The sequence below is a fragment of the Scleropages formosus genome, chromosome 8, assembly GCF_900964775.1.
Source record: "Scleropages formosus chromosome 8, fSclFor1.1, whole genome shotgun sequence".
Classification (NCBI taxonomy): Eukaryota; Metazoa; Chordata; class Actinopteri; order Osteoglossiformes; family Osteoglossidae; genus Scleropages; species Scleropages formosus.
Genome location: NC_041813.1, coordinates 27,029,966 through 27,054,404, shown reverse-complemented (window position 1 = coordinate 27,054,404; position 24,439 = coordinate 27,029,966). Strand labels below are relative to the sequence as shown.

Below are 24,439 nucleotides of genomic sequence, written 5' to 3'. Positions count from 1 at the left end.
AACCTCTTCCCTATAATTCAACGGAATATTAATCCATTTACATAATGATTCGTCACTATAAATCTAATATCTATTTCATGACACCTGTTACAGACGCCAAATAAGCGAACGATAAAATAAAAACAAAAAAACTGCAAAAACCTCCAATGCCTTCTTTCACGGACAAGCATACTCGATTAAATCAAAAAGGTTCCGAGGAAAAAAAAAACAGAATAAAATGAAAACAAAAATAGCAAGAAAGATTCAATGCTTTCATTGGTATGCACACACAATTAAATGTCTTTCTCTCAAACCAGTACTGCAGCAATAAAACGGAAATGACAAAGCGCCTCCACAATTAATTATGTATTTCTGATGCTTGGAAGTAAAGAGTTGTAATCTGTTAAAGCGGGTGTTGCTCTACCTTAACGCGCCGCCCACATAGACCCCCCACCGCGATGCGGCTCCGCGCGCCATATAAAGCGGGCGCGCTCTCCGAAGCGCCCTCCACAGCGGACAGCGCCGAGGTGCTGAAAGTCGCGGCAGCCGCGATTCGCGATTCAACTTTCCTCTCCTCTCCTCTCCTCTCTTTGTCAAAAGACAAAACCAGACCTCGACAACATGAAGAACGCCACGAAGGAAGCCGCCGCGAAACTTCTCATACTGCCACTCCTGCTCGTGCAGACACGGGGCCAGGATTTCGGGCAGACCCAGTTCATCTGCACGTCCGTGCCCAAGGACGTGGACCTGTGCGCGGCCACCATGCAGAACGGCGTCGCGTCCGAGGACCTCAAGAGCACGGTGATGCAGCTCAGGGAGACCGTGCTGCAGCAAAAGGAGACCATCATGAACCACAAGGAGACCATACGGGAGCTCACGTCCAAGCTGAACCGCTGCGAAAGCCAAAGCATGCCCGAGGCGGGTGATTCCCGAGCGAGCGGCCGCAGGAAGGAGAGCGGCTCCAAGAACACCATGGGCGACGTGTCGCGCGCGCCGTCGGACACGCTCTCTCAGCTGGGACAGACCTTGCAGTCCCTCAAGCAGAGGCTGGAGAACCTCGAGGTACGTGTGGACGAGCAGAGCGTCAGAAAGCCCCTCCGATTGCTCTGTGTTCCGCTCGAGAAATTCGGCGCAAACATCAACATGACGAATTTTCTCATATAGGCTTGATTTCACCCTATTAATATCCCATTTCCTTTCCCGTCTTTTAATCATTCCCCGTATTTTGGAAAACTTTCCATCATTTGAGAAGGTAAAGAGTCCTAATCCGTCGTGCGGCCAGTCGAGGACAGACGGCTTTTCTGACCAATTTAGTTACCTGATGCAAGTCGCTGCACAGCAGGCCAATCAGCTCTAAATGAGTTAATCTGCCTCTAATCGTCCAAAGTACCCTCTAAACAACTGTAAACATTGATTGCTTACTCTACCTGACGCGTGCGGTTTCCGCGGTGCCTTTGCCTTTACTGCAGCAGTTCAGCAGAACCAACAGCTCGGTTCAGGCCAATGGGCTCAAGGAGCTCCTGCAGAACAAAATCGACGAGCTGGAGCGCCAGGTCCTGTCCCGCGTGAACAGCCTCGAGGAGGGCAGGACGAGCCTGCGCAACGAGACGGAGCAGCGTGGCAAGGTGGAGTCCACGCTCACCTCCCTGCACCAGAGGATCACAGACTTGGAGAAAGGTGATCAGCACGACGTGAACGGGGTCCACAGTGGCCACAGTGTTTGTGCCACGTGTTTCGCGCGTGAATAGTAAATATACGCCAATGAACGTGCAGTGGGGAGTATAACCGTTATTCACTGACACCTTGATAATAAATTAATAAAGTGAATGGTAAATGAAGTTAATGTAAATTCATTTACCATTGATTCCATTTATTTTATAGAGCAGGGAATTCTGACTGCATCTGTTAAAGTGCCTTGATCAAAGATTCCACACCTGGAAGGGGATTTAAGCCAGGAACTCTGACCAGTATACTAACTGCACGCTGCAATAAATGCGTTCATTTAATGCAAATCTATATAGCTATCAAAATCATGGAACTGCGTCTCTAACGCTGATGCAGAGGGGGGTTTGAGGGCACTTGCACTGCTTTGTATATCCCTGACATGAAGACTTTGACATGCATTGTTAATTCATTTATACCACCTTGGTATAAATTCAGTATAAATCCAGTAGAGCCTACCATGAGGCAATCTGAAATTGATCTTGGATCTGAGGATGCAGTTTTCCTTTCCCAGGTGAGAGGTACTGAGCTGAGCAAAATCATCAGTAGCTGCGATGCAGCACACTCCTATCACCAAACACATCTGAAATGTGGACTGCTGTGCAAGCTTACAGATCTCCCTCCTGCTCAGAATTTTTTTTTAAAAAAGCAGGATGGTGTGGGGAATGCAGTCTCAATATTGTAGACTGTTGGCTGCTTTCACGGATAACACGGTTTGTTGTATAACCGGTGGCAATAATTGCTGCAAAATGTCATCCATATGAGCTCTAAATCCGCGGTCATTTTCAAAACTAGTGTTTTTTTCCCTCCTCTTACAATGCTATGTAACAGCCATTACTGAGACAATGAAATGTAAACTGTATAGACTGTTACATTTTATTAATCACAATGATCATTTACCCAAAGTCATTAGAGATATAAAAACTTCTTTCTGGAACACAGGCAGCTATTGAAACTCAAAATTTTAAGCAAACAGTTTCTATTCCACCTGCAGGTCAGAAAGACAACCGACCACTGGACCGATTCCAGCTGACTTTTCCCTTACGTACCAACTACATGTATGCCAAAGTGAAGAAGAGTTTGCCTGAGATGTACGCCTTCACTGTGTGCATGTGGCTTAAGTCCAATGCATCACCCAGTGTGGGCACTCCGTTTTCCTATGCTGTCCCAGGCCAGGCCAATGAGTTGGTGCTCATCGGGTGGGGGAACAACCCCATGGAGATTCTCATTAATGACAAGGTAACCAGAATCACACGGTCCACACACATGCAATGCCACAACCAAGGCAGATTTGTAATATAATTAAAATTGCACACATCGAATATCAGAATGGTATGTATGCAACAGAGATACATTGTTACACATTCCCATAACTCATGTGGCCAAGTGCGACCATTTCTGTGACAATCAGGTTAATTGCAAAGGCATCATGTTTACACTGCAAAATTTGTTTTAGCCGATGTGTGGTGTTCTGAAGAAAATTTTTTAAAGGCAAAGCCCTTGTTCTTAGGCAGTAAAAGATTAAATAATCTTAAGAAAAAATACAAGCAGGCCACTATGAAAATTAACACTGACATTTAGGTAAACAAAAAATTAATCACTTCTGTTAAGAGAGACAAACATAACAGAGGCATTTCTTTGGTCACAGATGGCAAAGCTGCCATTTGTCATCAACGATGGCAAGTGGCACCACATTTGCATCACATGGACCACACGTGACGGGGTGTGGGAAGCCTTCCAGGATGGAGTCATAAGGGGCAACGGGGAAAACCTTGCACCTTACCACCCAATCAAACCACAGGGAGTGCTAGTCTTGGGCCAGGAACAGGTAACAACCATTCAATTACTGTTTTTTTAACCTCCTTCTAGAGACTGGTGACCTTTGGTGTAATAACCACTGCTTCAGCCATCAGTAGTTTCTCTCAAAGCAGCATTTGGTTTCTACCATAGTTTCAATCTAGGAGAGACTAAATGGGTTCTGGTTCCTTTAAAAAAGATGAATGAATTGCAACCTTACCTTTGTTAATTTTAAACAACCGGCTGATGCACAGTCAATGGGAGTCAACTACATGTACATGAATTATTTAGTAATTCAGGACTGTTGGTCCAACTGAGAAAATTGTACCATTTGATTATTTCAATTTAATGCATGCTTTATTTGAATCAGTAACATGGGCCACTTGTGTGCATGTTTTCTGAAGAAACAGAGTGACTGTGAAGTTTTGTTCATTCTATTTTAAAGAGTGGAGAGTGAAACAAATGTAACATGAGAAAAATATATGCTTGTTTTTAAGTTGCTTTGTATGGCAATGAACAAAATGTTGCTAGTGTTATTTTGTAATGATTGTATTAGGTAGATTATGAACCAAAGAACTTTCCCTTTTGCAGGATTGAGGATAATTTAAATAAAGGATAACTAATTAAAATGTATTTCTAACAGGACACACTGGGAGGTGGTTTTGATGCAACACAAGCATTTGTGGGAAACATGGCCAATTTCAACATGTGGGACAGGAAGCTATCAAGTGGGGAGATTTACAACCTGGCCACGTGCAGCAGCAAAGCGCAGACGGGAAATGTCTTGGCATGGGCCGAGACCAGTATCGACATCTACGGTGGCATTTCCAAATGGACCTTTGAGCCTTGCCGCCAGATCAACTGATCAACACGACTGGAAGGAAAAGAAAGGAAAAAACACTTAACTCTAGGTTTCTGTTTGTCTTCATTTTAGTATTTCAAAACCAGGAAATATCTAAAGACAGAACAAAACAAGGAGTTCATACAGGCATTTTCATTTATTTGGAAGCAGTCCAACTACAGGTTTTCATTTTATGTAGCCTACATTTGTACTGTTTTATAACTAAGAAAGCTATACTGCTATAAATCTGATTTCATTTAATGTGAAAAAGTAATGTCTGAGAGACCCACAAAATTTTATACTTTTTTTTTTTTTGTTAAACAGAAAGACAGATGACATAGTGGGTCTGTCTGAAACCAGGTAGGTTAGCATATAATAACCAATGACATAGTATTTGAATCTATAAGACCTTTTTAATGTTTTTCCCACCAAACACCCTGGAACTTCACTGTGAGCAAAGTGGGAAGAAAAGAGACAGGAATGTGAAAACACCACAGAACGGGATGGATTTTCTTTTTTCCACTTGTTTCATTAATTTGCTGTAAGTGGTAAAGAACACAATTTTTATTGCCAACATATTAACAACCTGGGTGCCTTGAGTTGGTTAAAAAATTCAGCACACCTCATTTAATTAAATCATTTACATGTTTAATATATGTTTAATGTAGAATATCCGAACTGTATCATTATTACAATCTGTTATTGACCACTTTAAGTTTTGACAGGTGTTTGTACTCTGTTTGGAATGCTTTCTGTATTGCAACAGCATGAATGATCAAACGCTGCAATGGCATCAGCAAAAGTCTGCTTTTACTATCCTCTTTTTAGGTTGAGATTTTTTACTGTATTGTTATATGCTGTAAGCATGGCAACACTGAAAGATGAAAGTATAATTTTTGTAATAAAATTGTGATACTTAAATGTGTGCTAGTGTGTGCACATGCCTATCTACAGAAAATGCCATTTCTGTTAATTAAAAAAAAAAAAATTCTCAAGTACAGCTGTATGAACAACAGTTATGGACCAATTAAGATAAAAGTACAGCAGAGTCACTTGAGTCAAAGTGTACTGCTTCCCTCCTCCTAAGCGAGTTAACAGACTTTGGACAGAGAAGACTCCAAAATCTTTGCCTATCATGACTAAGTGTACCTTCCACTGCTGCTGAGTGCAGCTATAAAACAGTACCCTAGATAGCTGTAAGTCAAGGCTCTCCATGTGCCTTTAACAAATGCTGCGCGTAAGAAGAGAAGCTTTGATCAACTCGCACTTCTGTGCTTCTGTGTATCCGTTCTGCTAGGAACGGCCAGAATATTTTTTTCTAGCCTACAAATAAAATGACCACTGCTTTTGTATCTGTAGTACAAGTCCTGTAGGACATGATCACAGCTGGTGAAACGCTTGTGTTGGTGACACACAAGGACCATTTTGCAGGTGCGGTGCTCTTACATCAGTTTGATGAGCAATGGCTTTGGTTGAGTACCCTTCCCACTTGAAGGGGCTGTAAGGTATTGGTACTCACAAGCCTGCCATTCCACAGATTATTTCAGTTGTGAATCTTCCTTCCGTTCACACATTAAGACTTGGCAATAAAACCCCTACCCACTTAAGTTTTATTGTGAAAACCAAAGGATATCCATTCTTGTGGGATGGGAATGGTTTTAATACCACACAATTACATGGTGAGTCTAGACCTCATAACATTTTTAAAATTCCTTTTGGGTTGTTAGAGACCTCAGTTTTAAGGTCTCCCATGGCTTGTAGAGACAGACTACTACAGACTCTAACATTACAATGCACACAATGTTCAACAGACTTGAAACACCTCAGAGGCGGTTTACCAACCCAAGGGACAAAGGTCAGAGTTTAACCTTTGTATCAGGATTCAGGGCCTTTGGTGCCAGACCTCCTTGGGACAGGTGTATGCCTAGTATTAATACCTTTGTCAGGTCCATCTGAGCCATTACCAGCGACCTCCTGAGGGTATGCATCGTGTTGGGTTACCCTCATAATCTGAGCATTGCAGTGTCACAGCCTCTGTTCCCCCCTTCCTGCCTGGCCTGAGAGATACACCAAAAATAGAAATCCTTCAGCTTTATTCTGACCTCTAAACATCCATTCCCTGATCATCACAATCTCTCACATGTTCAGAGTATAGTATCAAGCTCTGCACTATGTCAGGGATGTGATGGTATAGCATTTTTGAAATTACAGAAATATAAGCAACACGAAGGTTGTACTATTCTTAACAGCCTTTTTAACAGCACTTAGTTGTAAATTTACATCATTATGTTTATCGTATTTGCTATGAATTTTGGAGTAAAATTTGCTTATTTTCAGTGTCGACAAGAGAAGGCATTGTTACTGGCAAAATGTGATACAATGGCTAAAACTGAATTGGTGGATTAGAATCTCTAATCCACAGTCAGAAATGTCAAGGTATACCAGTCTTAGCATTTTGGCATTTACTAACCAATTAAATAATGTATCTGGTGGGAGCACTATAACAGACACAATCATATTCTGCTACACAGCTGGTAAGCGCCGAAATACAAACAAGTTGACATGTACGTCGCTTTGGAGAAAAGAGTTTGCCAAATGAATAAATGTAAATGTAAATAAATGTAAGTAATGCTAAAGTATATAAAGGCAGCAAGAACACACTTTGGACATTTTAATTACCTCACCCCCAAATTAACAGGAATGCTGAATACTGAATGTTTTTACAATTATTTTTGTAAAGGGTCTGCAAGTACTTCCACTTTGGGGAGGTTTAATGTGCAAATAATGAATAGCTAAGATGGCAGCATTCTTTTCTGGGTAACGCTAAACTGACAGGCCTTTGGAGATGACTGGCACTAAGCCCAAATAATGTAGCCCCAGGGATGATAAATATTAATGTTCTGTGTGGGCAGCGGCAAAGGAATATTAGCGCCGCAACGTCTCTCACCGCTGAGCGATCTCAGACTGAGGCAAGGCTGGTTCTCCTCTTGCTCAGTATGGGAGGGAAGGCTCCTTCCCTTGCAGGCACAGAGCTCCTCCAGTCTCCGATTATGGCCCATGGCTGAAAAGAGAAGGTCCCAAGCTTGACCCAGTCGACTTTTTATCTCTCTGAGTTAATGCCGTGTGAACTCTCAACATCAATAAGAAGCCTGCAGGACCTGGAGTAACAGTGCAATCTGTGCAGCTGGGGCAACTATACTGCTGAGAGCTAAAACCATCTACAGAAAACATCTCTGCTCCACAGCTGCAGATCTCTTAACAGTGGTATACCTTCTACATCACATTCCAAGGTCATTCACTCCTGTCACCCTCTCACTACACACCCTAAGAATGGTTCTAACAGAGTGACAGGAAAAATGGCTCTGTACTGGTGGGAGGATTATTTAGTAACAGATTTATTACAGTTTTGTGCACACATTTTCTGAAATCATGCTGTGTGCAAAATATGGGCACCACCAAAAAGGTGTAAGTGTTAATGGAAATCTTTACACTGCCTCGTGCATCTGCTCATTCTAAACAGAGCTGTCAAACACAACCGTAACGTATGTGTAACCCAAACGCAGCATTATCATAACAAGCTGTGTACATGTGTAACGCCCATTTCAGAGGATCTCCTTATACAAGGTCACAGACAACAGCCCAGCTCCTAAGTACATATCTGTCAAAAATCCTGAAAAACTACCAACATGTCAACCAATGTTTTCTAAATGCCATGCAGCATCCATCAGTTCATTTTGGCAACCTCCTCAAACCTCAATCAGGCCACATGGGATAAGGTTAACCCAAACCCTCCTGGCCATCAGAAATCCCAACAACCCATGCCTTAGTGCTTGATAACCAGGCGGATCACTCATCCATACATCGGTGAAACACACTCTCTCTGTGTCACTTACACACTAGGGGGAACCCAGACAGCATGTCTTTGGACTGTCGGTGGAAACCAGAGCACCCAGAGGAAACCCATGCAGACACGGGGAGAATATGCAAACTCCACACAGACTGAGCAGCGATCCAACCCACATCCTCTCCACCACACAGGCGCTGTGAGAAAGCAGCGCTACTCACTGCGCTATCGTGCCACCCAAAATTACAAGTATAAAAGTACTTGCAAAAAAAGTACAAAACTACTTCATCTGTCAGTCAGGAATCAGTCCAGACTACTCAGGATGAGATCTTATTAAAATTGTGACTGTTGGTACAACCCTTGTGGCACAACTTACACACCAGTCTGAATGAAAGCAAGAAGTCATCCAGTGTAGCCTGTCTGTATTATAACAGTGTCAACCCTGAAAATGCCTGCAACAAAAAATTCTGATCATTTATGAATTTCTTGTATGGAAGATGCCGTTAGCATTGGCAACATACAGAGCCTTAATCAATACAAGCACAAGGTGTGAAAGGCCATTTACACACAAAATACAAATTGCAAGACTCAAGCAGAAAGGAATAAAATTATCATTTATAATTTTTAAAAAAGTGTAATTCAGTTCCTTATCCTGGAAGGAATGTTGCTTCTTTGGCAACAAACAAGATTATGATGGTATGTTCTTGAGATTGTCAACAACCCTTAGGACCCTTCGCAATGACAATGAGAAGATGACTTTTGTTGATGGCAACTGATGTTCCATGATGTTCCACTTATCCTTACAGAAAAAAAGGTTGAAAATGTTGAGCGACTGCAAAATTATGGATTTCTGGCATTGTGTGGTTAATCTGCCCTAGTAACGTTTTATGTGTCGCAAACCTATTCATACTATTGAACACGTACCAGCACAGTCACACATATCTGTAAACAATCTGCACTTTGCAATGGTGGGATCACGGCACTGGGCCATCACGTGACCTGGCTCTGGAACAGGTCAACGGGTTTCCATGCTTACCAATTAGACCGGGGTTAGCCAAGGATCAACAAGCTAAGGTGACACCTCCTTCTCTTTTCTTATGTGACAGACTAAGTCAACTTCCTACTGTTCTCCTTTTAGTTATGTCTGTTTTCAGGCACTATGCTTTATGGGAGAAGAGAGGGACATGAGTTCCAAAAAAAAAGCCACCTGCAGCTCCACAGCACAGGCACAAAGCTAATTATTCCACAATACTAAATCTGACCACCAGTTACAGATGTTAAAAAAACCAAAAAGAAAAGAAGCCACAGAGCAAGCAAAAGCTGCCAAGGTTTCAGGAAAACAAGTACAAGTATAGTTACACTACCCTCTACTGACCCCCACCAAAGCTGGCTCAGATAGACTGAGCTCTTGTTCCTCAGTGTCCAGAGAAAGTCAAGCCTGGTTGCTGTGGAGGTGGATGGAGGGGTGGGTGTGAGGGTCACAAGGTCAGATCTTATGCAGTCTGCAAGACAGGTGCCAGAGCTAACGTGTAAGCTCAGTATCGCCTTAAAGTGACTGTATTTATGTGCTTAGCAGACATTTTCAACCAAAGCTTATTTACAAACCTTACAGATTTACAGGTCTAATTGAAAAAGCACCTCTGTTTAAAGGAAATAAAGGATATCGCCATGCTGACACTGCAATATTTTGCACACTTTGCTAGATCCATTGGCACCATTCCTCACAGTCACCTCTGGAACTCCACCCGGTTACGTTGTAACCCATTTACTCCTACGCCTCCCTGGTACTTTCCATCCTTATGAACTGTTCTGGGACCAGATTACAATCAATCTCCTCTGACAGCACTGATTAACTGTCATGTCTAAATATAGTAGGTTTGCTTATCTCTTATCAATACTGCTGTCGATTCAGATTAATGGGACAATTTAAAGCTATTTCGTAAGAGATTTGCAGAAGATGCCTAGCTACAGTTTGGAATTACAATCCTGTCTACTGTTATTACTAAGCCTCAGAACACTGTTCCCCCATAATGTCGACCCTTTGACTCTATTTACAATTGCAATTACAGAATACTGTACTTTGATATGACTAATACGATTGTAGCGCAGCAGGTAGCGCTTTCCGCCTCAAAATGCCTGGACTGTTCAAGCATGGCTTTGAATCTGACTCAGTCTGTGTGAAGTTTGCATGTTCTCCCCATGTCTGCATGGGTTTCCTCCCACAGCCTAAAGACATGCAATTCAGGTGAATTGGCAATGCTAAAATACATGCAGTGTATGGCTACCTTGTGATGGATTGGTGTCCCGTCCAGGTTCTTATTACCCCCTGTCTTGTGCCTAGTGATTCTGGGATAGACTCCAGACCTTTTCGTTCTAGACTGTCACATCTGGAGAGAACTTGGTCATGACCTGATACAAGCTGATCACTAGATAACTGTCTCCAAAGCTACCCAGAAAACCAATTTTCTCCTCTGGAAGAAGTGACAGCAGTGCAAGTGTTTTCGAGAAAATATGAAAACATGTACTGTAGTATAAATACAGTGAATGAAAAGTAAACTAAATATTTCTTAAATATCATCATTTCAGTAAACAACAGGTTTTCCCCTACAGCTGTTCATGGATGGCAGGAAACCTTGCATACACATGCTTACGAATACCCAGTGTGCTGTTTGTCCTGCAATAAGTATAATATAATTAATGACTACTTACCACAAAGGGAAATATTTAATTTCCTTCTCCCTCCTTTTAGTCTGCTTTGGCCTGCAAAAGAAAGTCCCTTTATTTTCTGTAGTTGTCAAATGTACTCATCGTGTAGTTCTTCTGGTCTACCATCCACTGTGTCCATAACATTACAACTCACATACAGTTTGGTTGTTGCTGTTTCTGTTGTGTACACTACAATGCTGTGCTCTGCACACTATAACATGAATAAACTTTTTAATCCCCAACTGACTTAATACATCAATAGTCATAAACAGAGACACAGTGCATGACAGCTTCAGCGCTGTAGCTGATAATACTGATCAGATTTTTATCCCTGATACAAGTACATGAGACATTACTGCTATGAGTCCACTCAAAATAATCCTTGGGATTAAAACAGATTTTTATGATTTCATTTCACATGTTTTTAATCCTTCTATATCTTCAGTGTTTCAAGACACAGTCAGTTTGTTTTTTAGAAATTAATTACACTGGAAAAAATGAAGAGAAAATCCAACAGATGCAATCTCACGCCTCCACTTGGAGTTTTGTCTTTCTGGCAATATGTTCCATTTCAGGCTTTGATGTAGTCTGCAGTGCATATATCTGAAAATGAATCCCGACCACAGTGTGTGCTGGAGTCAGCAGTTGGCTCCATGCAAATCAAATGAGCCCATAGTTGTACTGAAACACAGTGCTAGTTAATATCCACACTGAGGCCACATTAGATATTTTACTCTGGAATGAAAGCCCATATGCGCTTTTAATATCTCAACAATTCCGCTGCAAGCATACTGCAGTACAACCACCAAAGGGAGCATGTTGTTATTAATGTTTTTCACTGATGCAGGGTGGGATGAAAAATCTAATTGCAATAGGAAAATAAGCAAATCATTCAGCCTATATCTGAGAAACGTGTTCTGAAAATATTTGTTAGCTATCACAAAAGGATGACCTATAAAGTTTTCTTAGTTATGATTACTCCCCCTTCTGGGACACAGGCCCCCATCCAGAGCTCTCCAGGCATTTCTGCCAGTCTCTTCAGCTGCCCCCGCTATGGCCCATCCTCTTGACATCTTCCTCCAGGTCATGGGACCAAGTGTTTTTTGGATGGCTTCTTTTCTTTCTCTCCTGGGGGCTCCATGTAAGGGCTTGTCTAGTAATGCTAGAAGTTGGTCTGCAAAGGGTGTGGCTTATCCATCTCCAATATCCCTGGAGAATCTCTTGATCTGCCGAAGCATTCCCATGTATCTCCTCTACTTGTTTCTCTGCACTGGCTTCCTATAGCTGCCCGGATCAAATGCAAGACCCTGGTTATTGCCTACAAATGCATCAGTAGAACTGTAGAGATGTTCGCTGCTTTGGAGAAAAGCGTCTGTTAAATGAATAAATGGAAATCTGCTGGCTGCTGTCTTGTACATTGCCACAGCTCCTGGTTGCTGATGGTGTCAAGCTAGCAAATTTGGAGGATTCTTCTCAAACAGGTATTAATAAAAGCCTGAATCTTCTTGTTGGTGCTAAAAGTGGTCCTCCAGGTCTCAGATCCATAGAGTAAAACTGACTTCACCTTGGTGTTGAAAAGTCTGATCTTGGCTGTGATGGAAAGATTGGAGGCGTTGACTTTGAGGACTTTGCTCTTCCCTTTGAGGACTAGTTGAGTTGTCTGCGATGACGCTGGTCTTTTCCTGCATCTATTGCTGGGTGTGGGAGGACGTCAGCAAAATCAAGACCATCTAGCTGTGTCCACAGGATGCCGTTTTGCTTCTGTGCTGTGAATGTTCTCATGACCTAGTCTATCGCAGCATGGACAAGAAAGGTGACAACCAGTAGCCCTGCCTCACTCCCATCTGGACCTAGAAGCCATCAGTGAGTTCACTGTCCTGGACAACCCTGCATATCACCCCCTCATAGGAGTTCCTGATGATGTTTGTGATCTTCTCTGGCACCCCATAGTGTCTCAGAAGCTTCTGGAGGATCTCCCTCTCCATGCTATCAAACGCCTTTTCATAGTCAATGAAGTTGATGTACAGGGGCGAGTTACACTCCAGTGACTGCTCCAAGATGATGCGCAGTGTTGCAGTCTGATCGATACAAGATCTGTCCTTGCCAGCTTGCTCGAAACAAGCTTGCTGATCTTAGAGCTCAACATTGTTCTTCATCCTATTTAGGAGGATCCTGCTGATCACCTTGCTTGGGATTTCACATTAAGATAATTCCTCTGTAGTTAGAGCAGGAGAGGAGGTTGTCTTTCTTGGGGATCTTGATAAGACAGCCCTTCTTCTAGTCTGACGGGACTATGTTCATTTTCTCAGATTTTCTTAAGTCCCATTAAGTCTCACATAATAATGATGATGTCTCTTTCAGGGCAGCTTTGTATGATGGTCTGCAGCATGCTATAGCACTTGTCCTTGCTTTTCACCTCGCTGTCATTTGTTGGGGTATTGCACTGGATGATGTTCATGTTAATCCTCCTCTTTCTGGTTCTAAAGGAAGCTGCAATGATCCTAGGATCATGGGCATCCCATCTGTTAAGTGCTTTCTGGGCTGTCTTGGACAGCATTAAGGCGACTGCTTGCGTGAGGGGCATGTTGTCTTCCTTGTGGCCTGAGAACAGCATCAGCTCCCCAGTGGTGAGCCTCTGCTGGCTGGAGCCTGTCCATATCAATTCACTGATTCCTAGGATGACAAGGTTATAGGTCTTTATTTCAGCGGCCACTTGTGCTGTCTTCCCAACTTCGTACATGGTCCTTACATTCCATGTTCCAGTGGTGATGGTAACCGTGGCTGAAATGCTTCCAGATGGATCTGGCTTTCAGTGCTCAGCATATGTCCTTTCGATGAAGGTTCATCTTCTCCCAGGGCTGAGATGTCCTGAGTATCTCTTGCTGGCGTATCTGTAGCTAGCAATGTTTTACGGTAAAGGGTTGCTGGCCCCTCGCCCAACCCTCCTCTTTCCTCATCCAGGCTTGAGACTGGCCATGGCGGAGTTTTCAAGTTTTCTTCTAAGACATTAATGATATTTAAAACCCACACTTTGCATTTTGCAAACAGGAACAGCAGGAGTTTGCATTACTAGTGTGTCCTTACTCAAAAGAGTCTTGTTTCAGACACAAAGGTCAGAGTTCAGCAAACAGCACAGTCGAAACAGCTGCTTTCTGGAGATGTAGCACAAGAGAAAGGTACAAGCTGCTCATTTCTGTGGCTGGGGCACTAATTTTATAGGCTAGAAATATATTTTATAAAAAACATTGCTTGCTTGGAGAAACACCAAAACTTGCATTACTGTAATTTTAACACTATAAGTTTTAGAGAAGGTTAAAATATCTACAACCCGATGTACAAAACCAAACAGAAGCATGCCTGCTCTGCAGATCTACACCATGTATTCTACCTTGACTAAAGAGAAGTATTCAGAGCAACTATAAAAGTTCCATAAAGGTTTATGGTACGGTATCTAGGTTTCCTTGTCTACATTTACATTTATTCATTTAACAGATACTTTTCTTAGCAGACAATTTTACCCAAGGTCACATATAATCTTAGATTTACTAACTCCCTCAACAATCATTTACAGATCTATACAATAGAGCAACGTAACATACACAAACTGGTACAGGTATGGCCTTGGACTGTGAGAGGCAACCAAAGCATGTAGTGGAAACTCCTGCCAACCTCGGAGAGAACATGCAAACTACAAAAATGAGTAGGGTCGAAACTACATTCAGTGATATAGCCCAGACATTGCAAGACATCAGCTGGACCTGCTGTGCCTTAAGTAAATATCAACTTTTAAATATTTTCAGCTTTTTAAAAAAAGAGACTAATTTTTCTGTAAGTCATCTGGTTGTACAAGGATATGAATGTGTAACAGAATGTTCTGCTGATCATCTAATTGAAAAGCACACCACAGAACCCATTATCACATTAGGAAAGAGGAAATGGAGGGGCTACGATTGACAAGAGGAGACTCCATTAGGGAAATCAAGTGTGTGCAAGTGGAGGGGTGGTTATGCATCGTCTTGCTCATCATTTCAATACCAGAGCAAGGATGATGATCTAGGGTTTGTACTGCATGCTAAACAGTGCTGGGAATAGACCGGCAGCAAATGTGACAGACCACTTACTGGTTCCTACAAGGAAACAACAGCAGGTCCCTTCATACAGCTGCCCCCCCCCACACATTCAAACAAAAATCACAAAAGATGTGTGATCCACTGATGGAAGGGTCACTGCGAGTCTTTCAGCAAATGTGTGAGATATTAGTGTGCCTGGGAGAGATGAATATGCACCTGAGTGTGTGCGTGGTACTATGTGGTTGTCTTCAAATGTTTATAGTAAGTGTGTATTTGTGAGTGCCTGTGTGAGAATATGCAGGCGTTAATGTGTGTGTCCATGAATGTCTTTAAAAGTATCCAAGTGATGGTGTGTGCTCACTTGAGAATATAAGTGCATCTCTGAGTGTATATATAAGGTAGTGTGAGCCTCTAAGAGTGCCTGGACCAGTATGAAATTCAAACATTTCTCCTCAGTGCCAACAGTATTTTCCTCTGCTCGTGTCAGCTGTCTCTATGAATCCATACAAGAGGTGTGACAGCCACCGTCGTCCTGCAAAACAAACTGACCCTCTCGTCACTCCCAATAATGCACACTGCTCACAGAATGTCCCCTGCTGTCATGCGTGACAGATATGGGAAATAATAGGGCTGGCAGGTGCTTAACACAGATCGAACACCATCCACCTCCAGCTCTTTGTGACGGATTTATTTGCCATGCAGAATCCCACTCTCCACAAACGCACAGAAAGAACATTGAAGACAGTTTTCAGCATGTGAGTATTTAATTGTTCAGTGCCAGCTTCAGCTGAATGCACCCCGCTAAAATATAAGGTAGGCCCAAAACGTCACTGTGAAATCATCAGAATAACTGACGTCATTCCAATATAATCAGTATAATGTCAATGTGCAATTAACTATCAAGGCCTTTCTACCCACATCTTTACTTTACACCTGGGATGCACAACTCTGGTCCTGGAGAGCCAGAGGCTGTGCTAGGTTTTGCTCATCTGCATCTTATAATTGCTGTATTAAGTAGTTACCTGGATGTTATGTCAACTCATCTGGTATCTCAGGAGTCAATCTGAATTACTTCAAAATGTATTCTGTAATTTATGCAGGGCTTGGACTCCTGGAACAGTCTCACATCCAACCTTTACACTGATTTGCAGAAGGAGAATCAGCTAGCCCTCAACCTCGGCAATACCAAAAAACCACGAAATTAGATATATTGCATTGGTTTTAAATTCTCACATTTCATGAGTGTCCCTGAAGAAAAAAAAAATCATACATCACACAGAAGCAAAACTAGTGTGGAATTTGTGTCATGTTTGCAGCACTTTAACATGGTCAAAAATTTAAAATTATTTTTAACATATGAAATTAAATTCAAATATACTTTACATAAAGCAGATTTTTAAAATTTTATTCCCTGAGGCGCCCGATGTTGTTTTAGGCGGCAAACTGGAAGGGGCGCGCGACTATCTGAATGCAAATATATTCTGTTTTAAACAAACTTTGAAAGTCTGTTTTACACGAAGTATCACAGAACACATTGTTAAAGAAAGTCTTAAAGTAAACTGGGATATAACATACCATGTGAAAAAAAATCATAAAAACGTACCGAGCCGACGAAGAACGTCGCGCGCTGATTTCTCCGAACGGGTGAGCTGCACCTGAACTGCCGCCTACGGTCGTCGTCCGCGAGCCCTGCTAACTCGTTAAAAACTTTACTGTCCCACTCTGTACACGGAGCCAAATCTGATATCTCGACAGAGTTTTTAGAGCAATTTTCGTCCGCCTTCCGAAACAGACTGTAATTAAACACCCCCAGGTAGGTATTCCTAATCTTAATTGAATGGTGTCTTTCCAGAAACGTCAGTGATAAAAAAAGTGAAACATCACATGTATCATAATGTTATGACAGTGTATATATTGTATATATAATATACCAGTCTTATTTTAGAAGCAATATTTATACAGACTGTGTTAGGGATTTGGTGTCGAGAGGACAGAGTATAATCGTTTTTTTCTTGGTCCAGTAATTTTGACCTTACCGCATGTAATGCCTTCTGCAGAAATTCCCTCTTCTCTAATAGTTATTTAAAATTGTGTACAGTCCTTGTACTTCTGTATTAAAATCATCATTATCCTCTTTATTCAACTGGATAGGTAATCATCTGCAGTGCAAGACAATTTTACCTGTTTTTGCAGTTACTGTACTTCATTTTTACAGGTACCAGGTTCTTTGGATAAGTATGTAATTTGTACTTTTTTCTCAACCATAATCATTAGACTATGCCTGAGAACTAAGTCGAGGCCTTAAATCAACAAACCGTGTCTACATCATTGAACAAGGTAGTTAACCTTAGTGCTTTCAGTCAGCATAAGTCTGAATTAACAGCTGAAAATGTAGTAGTAAACCGTTCTAAAAGTTAATGCCATGTAACTATAATGGGGGAGGTGTTGACATTTATAGATGGAGCTGTGGAAAAAGCATGGACTTAGAAGCCTTTCTCTGCAAACTCAAAGTTTAAGGGAAGCTTGTCTTGCTCAAAAGTTTGACAGGAGAGCACAGAGAACCAGGCTGCTGTCAGAAAAGGTCTTCCCAGGAGAGTGACAATTGAAATCTGGAGTGCCATAATAAGGACAGCGTGGGAGGTGTCGTTCAGGTAAGATGTCATGCTGACGGTGCTACACAGTGACTCAGTGTGGTCATTAAATGTCCCATATTGCTGTCCCTAAAGAGTAATGCAAGAACCAAATTCAGTTTGAAAATGCCAGCCTGTCATTCAAAACATCAAAAGTTAACTACATAACATCGCTTTGCTGGTCCTTTCTCAAGATTATATTAAATTTGAGTAACAAGATGGTTGCACTTTCAAGTTCATTTCTGTACGTTAATAATAGCCTAACTGAGTGCCATTGAGTTCTATATTACTATGCTTGCCACCTCCCGCAGTTTAGCTATGATATCCTGTAGGTCACCTGCTTCTTTGCACTGTATAGGTTACAGGCACATCCACCCATTCGTGTAACATCAAGACTCCTGTGTCTGAAAATGTGTTTCAATGAGGCAGTGAAATTTTTGGCCATATGTTTGACAACAGGAAGCCAAATACAGATGCATAAAAGTTCACTCAGGACATTTAAAGTCTTAGTTTGTCTTCTTGTAAGTTTGTAGGGTTTAAGAGGCAGAATTTTAAATAGCTTTTTTAATGCCAGGGGGGCAGCTCTTTCCGTGGCTGTTCATTTACCTTGTTAGTGACTTATCTGTCATCAGTTTCTTGGGAACAACTTGCTTGTCAACAATGTCCCATGAGGTGTCAGCAATGTCCTTGATCGTAACTCACAAGCTACCTACTGCTCTAGCTACTCTCTTCCCATCAACTCTCCTTCCTCTTATTAACTTTTTTTAGCAAATTGAATCACTGGTTATTGTGTATTTTACTTGAAGGGTACTTCATGTGTATTGCACATCTTTCTTAAGCCAAAGTTCCAATTGCTGTACCAATGAAAGAAAATCATTTAAATATTTAACTGGTATTTGTTTTTTGTTTTCCTCAAAGTTTTCATGTCACATCTGTATTACTTGTATTAATTAAAAGTCAGCATGCACACATGGGCTGTCAAACTCAATTGTCATAAGGTGTTTTTTGCGTGTTTTTCCTCCAGCATATTCTTTTATCATTTAAACAGATCCATTATTCTGTTAACATCATTATTTAATTAATCCTTTTCTGGAGAGGTTCCATTCTTGTCCATGTAGGGACACAATTTAAGACAGTTTTTTTTTGTCTCTTTAAGCAATGTTAGTACCAGGAGAGCATCCTAAATTGGTTTAATTGATGGAATAATCAGTTGACTTCAGTGTTTACATGCTAAGTGGAAACAGGAAAAGGGGATGTGTACCCATTCCCTAGAATTAAGCCTTGGCGATGCAGCACCACTTATGTGAAGAAACAGGTACATTGTGTCCTTGTGCCTTAAGAAGAGATGCTCACCTTCAAAGTTATATGAATACTGAAATAATCCTACCTCCCTGCCTGTCCATCAGCCACCAGAAGCCAACAAAGCCACAATCCATAACAATAATTGTTATGTTCTGCTGGTTTGTAGCATGAAGTAGAGGGGAAAAATAATATTTATGGATGATAAAGTTGCTTTTCAAATTTGGTGTTGTATTGTATCTCCGTGTTTTGGCCATATTGTTGTTAACCGGGGGGATTATAATTGCATTTGTTCGAAATGTAAGGTTAGCCAGAACTTCCACACAAAGAAAATACAATAGCAGTGCACAAAACTGTTAAATCTTAGCTGCGAAAGAAAAACAAGGGTGGGGCACCTTACTTCATTTTTCAAAAAAACACCACACATGGTAAAGCTGACCCTGTGGATCTTTAAGTTGATCTTTATTATATTTTAAATATGGTCATCCACAGTATATGCGAAGACAAGTACCGATAGCTGCTGATTTATGGAACAGCAAAAAAAAAAAAAAAAAGTCACCAATAGACTGTCTCCTTCTGAAAACTGGGTTCAGTAATTTGGTCCTCTCTTCCAAATAAAGAAAATGAAGCATTTCTAATCAGGGTATGTTTGTAGAAAATATTTGTTGCACTGTCACCAATGCAAGAAATCATCAACTGTTCATTTAAATTTAATGACAATGTCTATAACAGCCATAAGTTGAGAATAGAATATGTCCAGCATTACAAGTGTACTGTATTTAATTTTTCTAAAAGGACCTTGAAAATGCTGAGAGCCAAGGTGCCCCACATACTTAAATGGGGCTATCCACTTGCATGCTTGAACTGAAAGCCATCCCACTGCCTCCTCCTCTTTAGTTTTGGCTTGTTGGGCTTTTACAGATGAGACCAGAGTAAACATCTGAAGTCTGTGTTTCTGACAAGTCCATTAGCTCCTCATCTCTCTGTGGTAATAAACAGGAATGAACACAGGTTAAAAGGATGACCACTGTTAAAAGACATAATTCAACAAGCCCTACTCTAGCTATGTTGAGAACAACACACTACAGAGTAACTACAAGAAGGATCAATACATTTTATGCTTCTTCCTTCCTTGTTTTATGAGCAGGAAGTTTGAAAAACAAAAATTTTAGAAAATACCCACCAGTTTATGAACTGATTTCTTACATTTAAACTATTCCTGCAATTTCATTATGTGGATTGTTTCCAGTTGTAAAGCTGGCATATGTAAGAATCTGAAAGGCAGTAATTTTGCCTCTCTTTTTTTGGACTGAATACATGCATTGTTCATTTGCTGTGAAATTCGCAATTAGAACTTCTTATATAAACAAACTCCACTCCAAGTTGTTGCCAGCTTCATTTGCCTGGAGGACTTATGTAATGATTAAGAATAGTGATGTGGCCAGAGTACAATTTGACAACATGGAAAATACATTCTACTTCAGTCGTCTCTGTTTGATTGGATACCAGAAAAATCCATATGTTTGCCTTCTTCTGCACACAAAATACCCCATTAGCTTCTGACTTGCCAAGAAAGAAACACTTTATGGTCCAACATTGGGATATTAAGATTAATATGCAAGCAATTTAATCGATTTAGCATAAGTCAAGAAATAATAGGTGTCTACAGTTTTGAGCAACTTATCAGTACTGGTTACGTAGAACATGTTTAATTCTGTCATTTGTAGCTTCAAACATGAACTAAAAACATGTGGAAACTATCACTGCTGGTTCCAGGATATTTTTTCCTTTAATCCTTAATTGGGTCAATAATCTCTCTAATTAGACTAAATGACCATGTGTTCAATGTGCCGTGGAGCTGATGACAATGAACAGATTGTACACTGTTACAGGATATAGATCCCTGAACTGGATTACCTGTCTCTTTCAACCAGCACTTCAAATCCTTATTTTTACATGCTGCTGCCGCTGCTTTTGGACACCATTGGATAACCCTGTCTATTTGGCATACAATACTTTTCATGTGCACAACACTCAAAACATATATAAAAAAAAAAAACCTCCACAGATTTAATCTCTCACTGGTTCTTTGTGTGTACGTAATCACATTCATGTACTATTTAAGCACTGCACAAGAGCCAGATGTGTAAAATGAAAGCAGAGACAAGTCTGTAATGAAACAGAAAACACAGGCAGGCACTTAAGTACACACACAAAGCATGCTGAGAAGGTTGCCATTGCAACTGCTTTCACTCTGTGGATCCCATCAGAAATTATACTATATCAGAAATGTATTTAAAATCCCTTAACATGAAAGACCATGCATAAATGGGGACTGTAGACCAATATAACAGCAAATCTAAATTTCAGGCCATCCAAGTGAAAGGATTAATTAAACATCCATGATGTAGTCCTTTTGAAATGGATTCTTAAGGCCACTGTAAACAAAACCCATCAAAGTCCAGAGGTCAGGGAATAACAGCAAAGTTTAAATTAATGTGATAAGTTGCCTTTTTTTGCATACTATGAAACCTCAACACTCCTCAGTCATGCTCTGTTGTTATTTATTATTAGAATGGTTGAAATATCCCAGGCCAGTTAAGGACAGCTATCCTTAATTAGCCCCACAAACTACAGTCCTCATGGGGCTCCTTGCCACTTAGCCAATCAGACGGGATTGTCCCTGTCACAATAAATGCAGAATAAGCTTAGAGGGTCGCAATTACCAGGAGCAGTCAGCTTAGCCAGTCTCTGAATGCATTACAGCCTCTTGCTGGCCCAGAGCCTGGAAGGAAGTCCATGTCAGTGGAAGGACCTTTGAGTGGACATCGGTGCATGTGTACAGAATCATAAAAGTGCCACTAATGGGCCTTCTTAAATACAGCCCTCCTGCTCTCTAGGGTTGAATAGCAAAGGCCTTCCATGCATTTCATCTGTTCCCTCAGGTGAAGCATCAGACTATGAGTTCCAATATCCAATATCCATTGCTGAGTGATGGCAGCTTTCCAGACTCAAGAATTACATGTCAGTTACCAGCTGAGTTAGACTTGTAACACCAGGCTGACATGTGAAAATCATTTGATCAATAAATCAAGTAATTACAGGCAAAGACTGAACCTTGACATACAACACATGCTAGGGCTCCCCAAGGAATGCAGTCAGCAACTGCCATTATTGTACTGCTTCTATCAAACATCAGTAAAATAATCATAGTGACAAAATAAGGTATGTGTGCATCTTTGGATAGGGAAAGAAAAACTTAAATTAACTGTCTGACAGAATGAATCCACCCATTGTAGACCGTATACAATAAAACAAAAAGTGAAAGGGGGAAAAAAAAAAAAAAAACAGGCTCAATGGAGGATCAAGGGACATGTATCAGAATGTAGAGCAACTGCTGGAGAATCACCTTTTCCAGCTACTTCAAAAGATTTTCATAGAGGAAAAATTGGATACCCTCCACAAAGCAGGTTATAGACTGGAATGAAAGGCGGTGAATCCCAGGGAATGGCTCAGAGCAACGCTCTTTCTGTCTCTCTTCTGCATGTTGTGGGAGTCATCTAACTGATCTCAATGGCTTACAAACCACAGAGCCTCACCCATCCATTACACCCCATTTAGAATTTGATTCTCCCGCTTCCAAAGTTAAACAGCTGGCAGTTCATGCACCTCTACTTTACTGGTATACATCTGCTGATCTGGCTAGCTGACTACAAACGCTAAATGGTTATTCGATTCTATTTATTTTTATATAGCGCTCTTATTACCGGAATGACAAGGATTGCTGAAAAATTTTCCGGAGGATACAGAGCAAAGATCCAAAAGATGCAGCATTTTGTGATGATATCCTGCCAGTGTACACTTGCATTACATTTTCCCTAAAGTAGCAATGTAAATTCAACCTCCAGATCCAGTTCAGAGGACTATACAGCACACCCTACGTGACTCTCAAGGATTGAGACAGCACACCATTGATGTAAATCACTTCCTGAGGATTGACACTGCCCAGCAAAAGTATAAAAGCACTATACCGCATAGCTCTGAAGAAGTGAATCTATACACACAGGTGTGAAACAGACACACTAAGGCTCAGCACTGATTTAGTGACTGGAAGAGAAAAAGCTAGTAGCTTTCTTACAGGAGTACGTGTGGCATTTCACTCTTCTGGCATTTCCAGAATCTCTTTTTTTTTATCTCCTGTCTACAGAACAAAGATGGATGACAGCAAATGAATCACTTGAAGGGCTAGCAAAGCATCTGACCCACTGGGTCCCCTATTATTTAATGAAGAAAATAACTCAAATGTCAAGAAATACAAGTCAGCGAGTCCAGAAAGCAGGTATGAAGTAGGGAAGATGTTTCAACAAAAAGGGTCAAACTGGAACAGATCCTAGACCCTATAGCAGACAGAAGCACATTTTTAAATATATTCATTTGCCTAGGCTACATAGAAACAACTAGGTGACTGAGAAGTACAACAGAAGTTCTTTACACATCGTAGTAAATAAGCATGAGACTATACTGAATAAGTGGACAAAACTCAGAGTAGCCAAAGGATGGGGTTTGTTGGGGAGTTTCGTTCCCATATTACCTGCTCCGGATGCTCAGCAGCCTTGCGATGTGATGACACATCTTAAATTTCTGGAGTTTAAGGTCATCCTTTAGAAGTAGCACTCCATGCCCACACTGATGACAGAACAGTAGGTTGGCAGCGTGATCAAAACATGACACACACAGCAGTTAAAAACTGCCATCTTATGGCACTGGAAGGAAGTTCATGCAGTAGCTGAATACAATAGAACGATGTGTGGGGTCAGTACACATGAGTGGCTAGAACAATTAAAACTTCAATTAAACACATAGGGAGATTTTTTTTCTTTAAATAAAACTTACTTTCCTAGAGTAAATGTCATACGAAGTCAGTCCTTACAGAAACAGATGGAAGGTGAAGGTGCACAGAATAACAATAGAGATAGAAGCAGAATTATACAGGCCCCTTTATGACTCAGATCATTACTGAAAATTATTTTTCTTGCCATTTGGTGAGCCATATTTTTTTGCAAGCATTAGAACAACTGAACATTAGGCTCATTATTAGATTCAACTAATGACATGACACCATTCTGAAGGAATTCAAATGTCCTCCCACTTCTCAGTAATATTCATGTATGTCACTGCATCCTTAAGCATCTGGAGATGCTCTGAAACATACAGCACACTGTTCTACAGTCTTGGCAACTACCAGAACAATATCTGTACACAAAAGCTGTTTCAGCTTGATAGTTATGCAATTTAAATATCTATGCAGTTAGAATGAAGTTATTGTAGAGTATTTTTTTAAATTATGATGCAATATTCTCACTAGCCAGAGAATTCAGGCTTGTGCATTTATGACAACACTAGTTCATGCAAATTATAGTCAATATCACACAGACTTTGCTGTTGATAGATGATGGCCATCTTTTCAGCAACACTTCTATAAACACCTGTGGCATGCAGCCACATCTGACACAGACACACACACCATTTGCACTTGGCAACCTGTCATGAT

At 41.0% G+C, this 24,439-nt stretch overlaps 1 protein-coding gene and 1 long non-coding RNA gene across 3 annotated transcripts; one reads left to right on the top strand and one right to left on the bottom strand.

The window, feature by feature from the left end:
* The first annotated feature begins 505 nt into the window (after positions 1–505).
* LOC108936996 (neuronal pentraxin-1-like) lies at positions 506–5,203 on the top strand. Of its 2 annotated transcripts, none has more exons than XM_018756726.2 (5): positions 506–1,041; positions 1,452–1,656; positions 2,696–2,940; positions 3,350–3,529; positions 4,142–5,203. In XM_018756726.2, exons 1-5 carry the CDS (start codon positions 601–603, stop codon positions 4,361–4,363), a joined length of 1,293 nt encoding a protein of 430 aa, XP_018612242.1. In that variant the 5' UTR covers positions 506–600; the 3' UTR covers positions 4,364–5,203. The 2 variants fall into 2 exon arrangements, with proteins under 2 accessions (XP_018612242.1, XP_018612231.1); XM_018756715.2 differs by having other exon boundaries at positions 1,449–1,656.
* A 2,157-nt stretch (positions 5,204–7,360) lies between these two features.
* Positions 7,361–16,623, bottom strand: LOC108937079 (uncharacterized). Its single transcript, XR_001966323.1, has 3 exons — positions 16,563–16,623; positions 10,893–10,943; positions 7,361–7,400 (listed from the first exon to the last, which is right to left on the bottom strand). It is a non-coding gene; the product is annotated as an uncharacterized LOC108937079 (long non-coding RNA).
* Between the last annotated feature and the right edge of the window lie 7,816 nt (positions 16,624–24,439).